Source organism: Tiliqua scincoides, chromosome 6 (assembly GCF_035046505.1).
Source record: "Tiliqua scincoides isolate rTilSci1 chromosome 6, rTilSci1.hap2, whole genome shotgun sequence".
Taxonomy (NCBI): domain Eukaryota; kingdom Metazoa; phylum Chordata; class Lepidosauria; order Squamata; family Scincidae; genus Tiliqua; species Tiliqua scincoides.
In genome coordinates, this window is record NC_089826.1 from 67220021 (window position 1) to 67233918 (window position 13898).

The window sequence follows — 13898 nt, forward strand, 5'->3', positions numbered from 1 at the left end:
TATCTTGGTGCTTGCAACTCATATTTGGGATCTTGGGTTATTAAAGCATATGTCTCTGTTCAGTTAATGTCAGGGGTATCTGTCAGCATAACTTCAGCTGAAACAGACCACCTTCCAGCTTCAGTAGAGAGACAAGATATTGCAAGATAATAACCAATGGGGGGATTTGCCTTCATTTTTTTAAAGTTTCTACATATAGACATAACTTAACATACACTTGGCCATTTGCATGAAACAGAAGAAATGTTGAACAGAATCCATGTACCTGTAGTGGATACCGTACTGGCAGTGATTATAAGTAATTGTAAGTTAAGCATTTTACCTGCAAAAAGAATATAATTTCTAACTGGGTACCTGTTTTCCCCCCTTCAAATTTTGACTTGTATGTATTCCAAAACAATAATCAATAACAGTGTAAAAGTTCGATTCATGCATAGGCGTTTGCACTTGGAGTTTTAAACATTGTGCTCAGAATACAAAGGATCGCACAGTTGGTTCTATGCACCAAAGAGGGTTTTGGACTTGTGTGTCTCCAACTGCATTCACCACTTCCATCCTTGGCAAGCTAATCTTGATGCTCAAGGATATTTCGAAAGACGTTTGTGATATGACCCAGAGACGTACTACCCTCGGTTGGGGGGGGGGAGGGAACCACTAGGCAGGCATAAACCAATAGGCATGTGAAACATAGCTCTTTGGAACCCGACCTCTATACAGAAACTTCAAAGGGATAATGGACCCGAAAAGTTTGTCAGTATAGATGTAGGAAATGTTTCGCTGCCCGGACCATGTTACATCACTGTCACTTGTATTTCCTCTACTGTTAATGAGTTGGCCTCTGGGCATCCTCTTTGAAGGATTCATGCTCACTGACCCAACTTGCATTTCATTGTTGCAGGAAAGAAACTAGATGGCAGTGGAAAGCTGTAAATGAATGTAATAGATTCAATCACCAAATCCTTGTCCTTAGTCTCTCAAGTATAGGAAATGCCACCAGGAAGTTTTGCTTGTGCCTCTTTTCTCTTCCATCCTGCTCCCCATGATTGGAAAAGAAGCAAAGATTTTCTTAGTTGGTTGACAAAGATATACGGAAATATGTTGCTTTGTTCTATGAAGTTGCTATCAGAAAGGAACTCTTCGTATTTTTCTGGCTGCATCAGGACACAAAAGTATCTTGCATAATAGTGATGTGCTAAATTGCTGTGAGGTTTGTTTATCATTGCATAGGAGAAGTATAAATATGTTTTTAAAAATTCCTACCTTTCACTAATTCAACAATTTTTTTCTTCCCTGATATGCTATTGCTGCAGTTTTTGTCTTTTAACTTAAAAGAGCTTCTTTACCACATAATTTCAGACAATGAAGAATCACATAATGACAAAGTAGCCGGTCAGGACTGGCTACTCGACAGCCTAACTGCCCATTGCTCTCATTCTGAATGGAAGTGAAGAAGGGAATGTATCCTTCTTGTCCAAGTACCATGGCCAATATTCCTTGCAGTTTCATGAACTGTCAGCACCATGACTCTTACCCAGTTCCTGCTCTAGTTGTGTGTAGTTGCACATGTCTAGTTTGGGAAGAATGTGTATGGAAATGTGAAGTAATGCAGTACAGATGAATGAAGTCTACTCTGAGATGCACACAGTTGGTTATCTGCAGTAAGTCTCGGTAGGTCAACTGATGTGTAACTAGGGCTGCAATCCTATCCACAGCTGGAAGTAAGTCCAATTGACTGAGACTGTAGGCCAAATCCTATGCAGCTGTGCATGTCCACTCAAAAGTATGTCCCATTGAGTTCAGTGGGGCTTACTCTAAGGAATGAGTGCATAGGATTGTAATTTTGTAGAAACCCAATTTTGTAGAAACTATCTACATGCACATCCTCACCTGCATTGCGTTGCAAATTGTGATTTACATGTGATTTTGTACCCACGACTGCAGATGGATCAGATCCTTGGTATTTTCTCTCTCTCCCTGTCCCAAGTACTGTGGAACTGAACGTGCTTACATTCGATTTCTAAAGGCATAAAGTAACTCTTAAATAATTTTTTTAAGTGTACTGTTTTCTTCTTGGTTATCTTTGTGTTCCTGTGATGTTCTTTTAGCCGTTTTCTTTTTTATAATCACGATTTGTTAAAGAAATTTTGTGGTTTTAATACTCTAATGGTTATTTTCTTTCCTTTAAAATCTTCAAGGGATCAGAGACCAGAAAAAAGACCCCATCAACCAATTAGCCCTACAGAAATAAGGAAGACTAAGCGTTACTGTTTGTACTAGAACATATGCCCTTTGTCCATTATAGAGACTCCACAGTAGACTGATTCTAGTGTCAAGACCTGGCAACGAGGTTTTGGGGGTGTTTTTTTCTTCTTTAAATTGCTTCCCCGAAGGGAATGAAAAGCATTGGAGATGGTGCTTCTTACTAATGCCAGTTTGTTTCCTTGCTTAATACTTCTGCCAAGGTTATCGAGTATAAAATGACTCCATTATAGAGAAGAAAATTGCTACATTTGTTGTTAACATTTGTCTACATAGAGCCTTTGGACATCTTTACACTTGGTAAAGGATGGCTTTTTATTTCAAGAATGTTGTTCAGTGTCCTTTTTCTTAAGAGCTAGAATTAATTCATTCCAAGTTTGTCACAGGATTATTTTTTAAGGGTGGGAAGTATGAGTACAATAATTAACCTCTGAGTTATATGTTAAAGTTTACAAGTATGGTTCCTGTAATTGAAGCAAAAGGAGAGAGTAACTTCTTGCTATGGTCAAACAGCAGTTTGGTTGCATTTGGAAAATTATTGTGACGTGACTGAATATGGAGGAATCTTCCATCTCTCCAAACTACATCCACGTTTTTGTTTTGTGTTTTAATGTCAAGTGAACAGCCTGATGCAATACTGCCATCTACTGTTGCTTTTAGGGAGGTGTAATATTCACTGTAAACCAGATTGCATCTGCATAAGAACACATGCCTTTCACTTAGTACTTAGTTGGCAAGCTTCAGTCTCCGAAGACTATGGTATCGCGCTCTGAATGGTGGTTCTGGGACATAGTCTTTTTCACATTGTGTGTGAAAGAGAGCCAGAATGAGATGATTAAAAATGGGTAACCACAGTTCAAACTTTATCATGCCACACTTAATGTCCCTTCCATTATGCAATCTATTTGATGTTCAAGTGTGTGTTAACAAAATTACTTTTAATTTGCCTTTTTAAATAAGCATTGATGAGAAAAAATAAGGAGCAGAATCTGAACCAGAGCAAAGAATTCTGATTTGGTCTGTTTGTCTCCTGTGGTCCTCCTTTTGTGTTGTGAACAGCAAGCTTGAATTCTTTTGTACAAAATCACTTTAACATAATGTCTGTTTGTTGGCTTGTTTCCACATCAAATACAGCCTTCCTCAAGATCTTCTCTCCCATTTGTACTAAGACAATAAGGCTTAACCCCTTTTAAGAGTGTTGGAGTCATTTTCTTCTGGGATTTGGGTTTCTTGTGTTTTGCATTCCTTTATTTGGAATTGGGGTTGTTTCATTTTTAAGGGCGGCTGGTGGCATTTTTGTGGCCAGTGCCCATTTTCTGTGATGGCAAAACAAATCAAGCCCCACTTATCACATGAATCATTGTTAAAGTCAGCAGTAATCCACTGTGTAAAATCTACCCATAAAAGCTGGGAGAATGGAGTGGGGATCAAACCTGGAACACATTAAATTAGTTCCAGTGTGTTCAGGGCAAGGCTCTGCATTGCTTGCTTAAGCAGGCAAAACGGAAACAGGCAGTTTATAACAAGGAGTCTGGTTCAAGAACAGTGGGGTTCATTTGAAAAAGATTTATATCCCTCACTTACATAAACATTACGGATGGGGGCTTCAAGTGGGGAGGCAAATCTTTTTCAAAATCTTTCTTAAGAACTTTTTCATTGTGAAGAAAATGGACAGCATGTGCTCTCGTTTGAAGATTTGCCAGTATTTGCTCAATAATCTTTTTCAGTGCTCTTGGCTAATTAAAACGCTCCTTTTGTGCAGTGATAGCAGACCACCTACCATTAATTTTATTTTATAGCTGAAAAAATTAGAATTCAATTGAAGCAGGAACAAGTACGCCCAGGACAGACAGTACCATTTCCCTACACTGATTACTTTTTGGAGATTTAATTTACAGCTTAAAAAAAGAAAAGATACTCAAACATCTGTAGTCTTATTTTCAACAACTAAGCACAATGTAATATGTTTGTTGACAGTGCCATCACCTCAGATCAATTCCCAATAATTTGGTTTTAAAATGTACTGTTTCTTATCATCTGGAGGTGTGAGTTGTAAGCAAGGAAGTCTTTGGTTCAAATGCCACTTCAGCTATGAATTTACAAGGATGAAGCAAGCCATTATCTCTCAGCCTCAGGCTGCAATCCTATCCATACCTATCTGTGAGTAAGCCCCATTGACTATAATGGGGTTTACTTCTGAGTAGACATGCATAGGATTGAGCTCTGTCTCCTGCCTGTAATGTGAAGATAATATGACTCAACATGTTTTTGGATTAGTGAGAGAACGTATGTGAAGTGCTTTGAACATTGGAAGCGCACTACATGATTGATTACAATATGGAATAGTTTTAATGGTCATGCTGACTTCAGGGGTTTTCCTTTCATGTTTCATGGTGCCATTCAGCAGCTGATGGCATCTTGAATTCCTTTTAGATTTCAGTGTTGCTAGGATATTGTTCCTTGGAACAACTAATCCATGAATCAGCTGTGCCCAAATTCCATAACAATGTAGAGCCAAACTACAGGATCCAGAATGGTAGATCAGGGAGTTGATTGGCTGTTGCTCTGCTGGGCTCTTTGAAACAGTATCTTTGCATCAGCATCATGTTGTTCCTGCTTCAAAAGGTGGTGTCATAGCATTGACCTTGAGTGACAACCAGGACTCTGACTTGGAGAGAGAGGAGCTGGTCAGGTCTCTGATATCAATACCAGCTGCTGTGGTGCATGATCCAGGCCCTCACAGTGAGAAATCCCAAGAACTTGAACCCTGGTTAGTTATAGACTAAAATCCTTACTGTTTATTTCGTTTTTGATCAAAGTATGTTTCAACATCCTATTCCTGTTTGTTCCCCACAAAACCATTAAACTCTAACAAAATAACTGAAGATTTATGTTTGGTTGGTCATGAACATAATCATATATGGCTCATGAGCACAGTTTTTAAGAAACTTCGTGAAGTGTGTGTGTGTGTCTTTCTGTGTGTGTTTAGATCAGGGCCTCCAAGTTATGGCCCACTAAGAACATTCTCTTGGGCACAATGTGGCGATCTTCTGCCTTGCCACCTCCTATCTTCATGCTGATCTTTGAAGAAATTTGCATTGGGCAGCCACTTCCCCTGTGAAATTGGGGCGCAGAGGCTTCAGCAGTTTGCACAGCTGAGTTTCTACAAAGATTGAGTGGGAGGCAGTGGGGTGGAACAGTAAGGCTTTGCCACTGCTGCACCCAAGTGGATTTTTTCGATGCACCGCAGGACATAGTTTGGAGGCCCCTAGTTTAGATAATTTGGCATCTGGCAACTGTTGATATTTAAGCCATTTCTGCCCAACTTTGCAACAGGGATCAAATGTGTACACCTGTGGGCTGGGCAGAAATGGGTTAATAATCCTTTTTGTTCAAACCATCCATTTATGACAGAATAAAATCAGTAACAGAAATTGACAGATTCAACTCAGAAGTAGTAAGAACAATGAAGAACCTAAAAGTTTACAAAGGCAGGAAAATGCAACTCAGAAAGGGATGATCGGAGTGACTCGTGTGCAAAAGTTTTTTTTTTTTTTAACCCACCCCGAAGTAGCAATAAATCAGCACCAGGGTATTCAGTAGTGCAGCTTAATCCAAGAGGGATCTCAATATCTCTGCTTAAACTGGTGGGCATTTGGGCATTCATTTCAAGGCAAAAGTGTATATATATTTTTCCTTTTTTGGAATATAAATTTCACTGAATTTGAAAACAATAGGCGATCCTGTTTTAAAAACAGGAAATTCATCTGAAGTCACACTTAAGATATCCCTCTGGTGAAATGACTTCTTCTTTCCCACCCTTGTCAAAAGTAAGTAACCTTTTCTGTTTGTTTGTTCAACGATAATACATTATTTTTGTTTGGAAAATTTATATACTACCTGTCATTATGTGTTTCCCGTGCAGTTCATATGAAAAAGAGGCAATTTTTTAAGTGGTAATTCTCTTACATTAAGCAGGGGGATAGCAACTGTCTGTCTTCTCACCAGCATAGTGTGTTTTCCGGTGGCTGCTTTTTTTTTTGATTGTGAGTCCTCTGAGAACAAGAAACCATCTTACATTGCTATATAAGTCACATTTAGTGCAATCGTATGCATGTCTGTTCAGTTCCGTTGTCTCCAGTGGGGCTTATTTCTAGGAAATAAGATTGCAAACTTTGCATTTGTTCAGTTGAAAGGCAGTATACAAATATTTTAAATAAAATCTCAAACAATAAATTTTTAATTAACAGTATTTATATACCGCTTTTCAACTGAACGTTCACAAAGCGGTTTACAGAGAAAAATCAAATAACTAACTGGCTCCCTGTCCCAAAAGGGCTCACAATCTAAAAAGATGCTAAGGAATACCAGCAGACAGCCACTAGAACAGACAGTGCTGGGGTGAGGTGGGCCAGTTACTCTCCCCCTGCTAAAAAAAGGAGCACCCACTTGAAAAAGTGCCTCTTACCCAATTAGCAGGGGTAAATAAAACAACAAACCCAAAACAGTAGCATAAAAATATCTCAAATGAGGAAGTCTGGGAAATTAAAAAAAAAAAAAAGTTTCAATCATGATGTGCAACTAGAGATTGTCTCTTTCATGTAGTTCATGTCTTTGTTCCCACAACATGTCCTAGTTCAGCGTTGCTCAAAGTTGCACCCGCTGCACGCCCAGAAAGCAGTTCCCATCCAGACCGCATCTGAGTGTTTTACCCAGGTGCCGCACGACGTCCTCCTCTTTCAGAGGACAGGGACACTTGGGGCAGTTCCGTTGTCTGCCCGGCATCCCAGAAAGCTGTGCAACAGGACAACTGGGCAGACACGACTGCCCAGAGGGTCCCTGTCCTCCAAACGAGGACGTTTTGTGGCACCCGAGCAGAACCAAAAGGTCTGCTCACTGGGCAGATGGATCCATGTGAACATCAGATCCAGCACCTAGGCCACAGTTTGCACAGCTCTGTCCTAGTATTACATGAAACTGAAGTTCTAGCTGTGAGGGATGTAATCAAATGACTTTGTTTCTACAAATGCTGTCATTTGTGGCTTCTATTTTCAACTTGCTACTCGGGGTGCCTGCCTGATATATTTTCCGACAAAAAGTCTATTCATAATAGTCATATGCTTGTAAGAATAGATTTCTCAGGGTCATCTAGGCTGTCAGCCATCTTCAGTAGCTTAGGCTGCAATCCTAACCACACTTTCCTAAGAGTAAGCTCCATTGAACAAAATAGGACTTACTTCTGAGTAGACCTGGTTAGAATTGTGCCCTTAGTAAATGCTATCCTGCAACTCCTAGTTTAAAATAACTTATAAATCAAACTCACTTGGCACAATGCAGCCATGGATAGTTTGTGGGGTCAGCCAAGCTGGATATGGTCAAGGTCTCGGGACCATCACTAGCCCTACAGTCCCACCTGGCCACCTTTCCCAGTGCCCAATTTCTAGTACTGTGACTCTCAGCTGCAACAGTATGTGGAGTTGTGCCTTGGCTGCTGCCATCATTTGGAAAACAATGCAATGTGGTCATCTCATCGCTGTGTTGTGGTGATGCCCTGATAGGATGGACACACTGAATTGTCGTTAAAAACAATGGCAGTGGCCAGCATCACTGTTGTGAAGGACAGCTCTGAACAGCTGCTGCCCTGCCATGCAGTCATCGGGGGGAGGAGCCCAACACACCATCAGGCTTTCAGTATGGCACAGTGCAGGCCTTTGTGCCAAGATCCTCTTCAACCTGGCACTAACCCTAAATGCAGCCTCATTTTTTTCTTAAAAATCATTGACAGATTTATTATATGACTTGAATGAAGTGCTAGATCAGGTGGCCTTGTTATTTAGCCAAAGCTCCCAATTTATATTGCAGGTTGTGAATTTGGATTTGTGGGAGGACTGTTTTAGGACAGTTGATGTGGGCATTGTTAAGAACTTTGGATAAGCTGTGGCAAAAATCTGTTAGCAAGTCCAGGTGTGCATACTTTTGAAGAATTGATTACAGATTTTTGTATTTATCTATATGCGTAATTTTCAGTTTAAGTATCCCTTCTGTGAGGATACATGGACACCTAGGCAAATGCTACAAAATGTAGTGTCTTCTGCACAAGCTCATAGCAGCTTTCTGCAAATGAATGGTACTTTATGTATGAGCTGTAACATTATATGGTTCTATAAAAATCTAAAGTGCCTTTTTATGATTAGGATACTGTTCTTTGCTCAGTAATGTAGAATTTTGAGTTTAGAGTTGAGCATAACTTTTGCAAAATAGCTTTGCTTGCTTTCTTTTTAAAGATCTATTCTTTCACTTGTGTCTTCGTTTGCCAAAACAAAGATCATCTGTAGAAGTTGACAAATTGACTTCACTGATCTTACTTTAGGAGTGGTAGATTATTCCGCATTTCCATTTTAATACAATCATGTTAGTAAGAGAAGAGCAAAAGAGGACAAAGGGGGAAATGTCTCTAGCATCTTGTTAATACTGTATAGCCAAGCAACATAAATGAAGACAGGGTAGTAGAGTCATTTTGGATGGAACCACCCTCGGTAGTGTGAATGTTTTTATGGAGGCTTGGAAGACTCAGAATTGACCCTCTTTTTATTATTTTTACTGGTCCCCTTGATGATAGACAAACAAGGCTAACCTGAGGCCAACATAACCAGCAGGAAATTTGGGTCACGGGTAGTTACATTTTTAAAAGTTGTGTTTTAAGGGCTGTTCAATCAGTATAACTGATTGATTTAGGAGTGCTTTCTGCCCTTACAAATCATTAAGAGGTGGCTAGTGGCAAACTGCTCAAGAGTTGCGTTGGAGGAAGGTTTTCCAATTCTCTTTGGCCTCTTGCACTCTGAAGGAGTTGGTTTATTCTGTATTTCACATGTATTGAAGTCCAGCTGACTTATTTACACAAAACGATCCATTTCAGTGTTTGGAGTTTTTTTATGTCATTTTTTTTAGTTTATTTTTTATGTTAATTTGTAACTTGTTCCATCCCTCAGCCTTATGGCAAATGGCACCAGTTCAAAATTGCAAAGGTAAACCCCCCATTATTCAAATGCCTGTCAACAACAACTTTGTATTATATTTTATATTATTACTGTGTTTCATTCATTCTATTTGTTTCCGACCTTTCTCCCCAGTGGGTCCCCAAGGCAGTTTTATACTGCCTGTCTAATAAGAAAAAAAGTTTCCAAAAGTTTATAACTGCATGTAATAAATATTATCCAGGTTTGAATGTACTGTATACCTATTGAACTTTCTTTATGAAACTGGAAAAAAATGTTCAATATATACAGGTTGCAGAATATTGAATTTGTGTGTCTGTGTTTACAGATTTTAAACTCTAGTGCTTACCATGTATTTCCTGTGTCCTGTGAAATTACCACTATGCAGAAAATGTCACTTTGGGATACTTGTGTTAAATAGATCCAGGCAGCCAGAAAACCTAGTGTCTAAATTACACCATTTGATCGTACACAATACTTAAGAGAAATGATGAGTCTGTCCTTCTATGTAGCATGTCTGGAACGCTGGACTGCAGCCACATCTTTTGGAAGAAAATGTGTGCTTATTTATTATACTAATATTCTGCTCTTTGAAAAGTTCAGGGCTGCTTATGTCAGGCTCCCAGTGGCCTCGTTTCATTGATAGAATCCATATCTACATATCTGGAACAGTTCTACAGTACTGTACTGAGTGTTCCTCCTCATGTCTGTCCCCATGTAATCCACAAAAAGGCAAACTAGAGGTGACCCAGAATGCATAAGTGTCTTTTTGAGTAATTTTTGTTTTTTTGTCTTTATTTTTTTGTTTGTTTGTTTTGTTCTTAAATTGGGCTGAAACGAAGCTCAATAATGAAAAGGGGTAGGAGCTCTAGGGCTTTGCTCTGTCTACAGTTCTGATCCTGCTAGCTTCCCTCCACAATATTTTATTTTGGTAGTAAAAGCCCTTCTATTGAAAACCAGTGCAAAATTGTTTTTTCCCCTCATTTAAAATGGTATTCAAGGGATTAGAATTACAGCAGGGACAAAATCCTAGGGCTCTCCTACCCTTTACCACAGTTTTGAATCATTTTGGTCTCTGACTATGCTATTTAACTAATACATATTTAAAAATAGCTCAAAGAGGCACTTGCACATTCTAGATCATAGAACGTGTTCACAGATTTAGTTTGACCCTAGGTTGTGGGAATTTGGCTCAAATGAAATAGTAGTGTGTTTAAAGTTGACATCTAAAAGTGACATCTTTTTATTATGCTAGATCAGTCATTTTCAACCAATGTGCCATGGCACACTGGGGTGCCATAGATGGTCTGCAGGTGTGCCATGGGAATTTGGAGGAGGATCATTTGTTAGTAGGGCCACTGGGGGATGTGAACCCCTGCCGTCAGTGCAATGTGCCTTATCGATCATCAAAAAACTGTTGGTGCACCTTGACAGCTTTTGTGCCTTGTCAGTATGCCATGAGATGAAAAAGGTTGAAAATCACTGTGCTAGATAGTGGAGATTAAGTTTGGGTAGTCGGTGCCTGTTGAAATCTTAGAAGTCCTTGCTGAATCAAGGCTTTAGAGCAGGGGTCTCCAAACCCCGGCCTGAGGACCAGATGCAGCCCACGGAGAGCCTCTATCCGGCCCACGGCCAGTCTCTGATCCCCTGAGAGCCTCTGGCCCAGTTGACCAAACACAACCAGAGTTGTGCTTGTGGGGTGGGGGAATGAGGGTCCATTTAAGTGTGTGTGCTTTATTTCTTGGGCTGTGTTGGTGCTTGGAGAAATCCTGGACATTTGAGCCCATTCATTCATTTCAGTCATTCATCTAAGTTCCATCTCTAATGTATTTATTTAAACTTTATATTTCTTTTTTGTTTCCGGCCCTCGACACCGTGCCAGATATTTGATGCAGCCCTTCGGCTGAAAAGTTTGGAGACCCCTGCTTTAGAGCCTTATAAGCCTCCTTTCTCCTTCCTATAAGGAGCAGAGCTGATCAAACTGTGTAGAAGTAATGAGGCCATGCAAGTTTGTTTAATATATACCGGTGGCAAAATTTTGCATTCATGATTGCTGTAGTACAAAGTGCACTCCACCCTGATTCTAATATTAACTTTAATTTATTTTAAACTAAAAGAGTAGTTTGGGGGCTCTCTAGTGATGGGAATCTTACAGTTTCCCTTAAGGTTTTTGGATGAGATCCTTTAAGTATAAGGTTCTCTTACCCAGATTAGGAAATTGGATTTCAGTACCCTGATGATTCCTTAATTCTGTTCCATGCTAAAAGAGATGCAGCTTCATCAAAACGAACATATTTCGACACATTTGCAGCTGTGACTGGTACTCCTTCTTTTTACCTACAGCCAAGAAGATTCAGGTGCAAGGGCTAAAATGGTGGTTGAAATACAATCTCTTTCTCGCTCTGGTTCCTATGGGAGGCCACTAAAAAGTTCTCAAGCACATACCCATTTGCTGTTCAAATAATTATAAATCTAACTCCTGATTTTAAAAAGAAATCAACAGGAAGCCCTGAACTGCCACAAAGTATTTTATGAGTTTCTGTACTGCCCTTCAGCAATGAGGTGGAAGCATAAAGACAATGAGGGTTTGTAATGGGCAGAGATTTGAATTGATGTCTCCAAAATCATTGGAAGAGTTTTTAGGCCTTCTTCCAGAAGATATCTGTAGTTGTCTTGGCAAAAGGCTATTTTATACTGTGACAATGACGGGCTCTTTTTTTCTCCCACTTTCAGAATATTGGAGAGTCAGCATTGCCCAGTGTCCTGAGTGAATTACTGCCAATCATCAAAACTCATAGCAACAGAACAGATGATGATTATACTTCTGAAGACCTCCTCATATTGCTGGTGTACATTTATTCTATAGTTGGGGAGATCAAACCAGGAAAAGAATTAGATGAAGCTGAAGGAGAAGTGAAGAAGGCTCTTGTCCGTTCTATTTGTGATGAACCCGAGTTATCTGCCTTACTCCAGAAAATAACTGGTAAGTGTATACTTCCTGAGAAGGTTGTATGAAGCGTATATTTCCTTTACAGTTCAAATAGAAGACCTTTTCAGACATAAATGAAATCAAAGAATTTCAGCACTCACTAAAAATAGTCTCTTTGTGCAAAGGCATGCAGGATATGACTGGTTATCACATTCATATCCTGTTGGAGGTCCAGGTAAGGCTACTAAGACCCTATAGTACAGGGGTTCTAAAACTCCCGAGGTAAGTCTTGGCAGTGGAGGGGGGAATGCAGCGAAGCGAAGGGAGGAATGCAGCAACACAATCACAAGGCAGCAACAGGCGAAACTGGAAGTGGGTCGTGATTGTTCTCTTCAGTCTCCACAGCTTGAGGAGCCCTATAGAGCAGTGTTTCTCAAACTATGGGTCAGGACCCACTAGGTGGGTCATGAGCCAATTTCAGGTGGGTCCCCATTCAGTTCAATATTTTCTTTTTAATATATTAGATTTGATGTTCTCATGGTATGTGACTGCATTTGGGGAAATGTTACAGACCTGTACTTTCAACAAGCTACTATGTAAATTCTTTTAACAATGATAGTCAAAGGGACTTACTCCTGGGTAAGTGAGGGTAGGATTGCAGCCTAGGATTGTCAAAACTTTTCCTGCTTGATGATGTCATCCTTCCGGTCATGACTTCCGGTCGTGACATCACTTCTGGTGGGTCCTGACAGATTCTCATTCTAAAAAGTGTGTCCCGATGTTAAATGTGTGAGAACCACTGTTGTAGAGGCTTCCGCGGGGCTCCCCGCACTCCCAGGAGCTTGCTGCTACCTTGTGTGAGAACAAGGAAGCCCCTGCCCCCCGAAAGCGGTGCAGTCCTGGGGATCACAGCACTGCATTCAACCCTCCCCACTCCTTAAAGGAATATAGGCAGAAGTCCTCCAGCTGGGACATCACAATGCTCCAGTTTGAGAACCTCTGCTGCAGAACATTTGCAACCAAGTTTGCAAGTTGAACAAGGTGAACAAGGGTTTTAAAGGTGAACAACCTGGGGAGAACAATGGACAAAGGCAAACATTGGTCAAACAGAGTGTATTGTTGCTTTCTGGAATTAGCTGAGGAAGTGGGGAAAGTCAAATAGAGGTTGCATGTAGGTAACTAGTGCAGCTCTAAAATAGGAGCCACTTTTACTGATGTTTTCCCGGGATGCAAAAAAATCCTGATTCTATTCTTTCTGCAGTTTTTTTTTTTAGATGGCTATTTTTGGCCTGAAGTGTTCCCCACTGCAGTTTACAAGCTTATCAAAAATACAATAAACACAACATGATTAAAAGTGAGTGGCACAAAAACCAGCTCAAAACACAGTTGGCCACAGAGCTAGATAAAACCAAGAACTATGGAAGAACACATTAACCAATATTGAAGGCCTGTCTGAACAAAACAGTCTTCATGAGTTTCCAAAAGGTTACTAGGGAAGAGGCCCAAGGAATGGAGTTTTGGGTGCAAGGGGGATCCACTGTATTTGCCAGTTCCTCCTTTCCTGTTCAGCTCCCCTGCTGTGTGCTACATTTCACAGCAGATGTGACATGAGGTCAACCATATTTGTCCCTGACTGTTGCCTGCTTTCCCTTTCTGTTGTCGCCTGCCATGGCACATCCTGTGCCATTCTAGAGGGGCCTCAAACCCTTGAACAG

The 13898-nt window shown here is 40.3% G+C and overlaps 1 protein-coding gene across 1 annotated transcript in view; it reads left to right on the plus strand.

Moving 5' to 3' along the window:
- Positions 1–13898, plus strand: part of SCFD2 (sec1 family domain containing 2) — a 170564-nt gene that overhangs the window by 50516 nt on the left and 106150 nt on the right. Inside the window, exon 5 of the mRNA XM_066632539.1 lies at positions 11988–12237. Within this exon, the coding sequence (XP_066488636.1) occupies positions 11988–12237 (250 nt within the window). The remainder of the gene's footprint in view (positions 1–11987; positions 12238–13898) is intronic.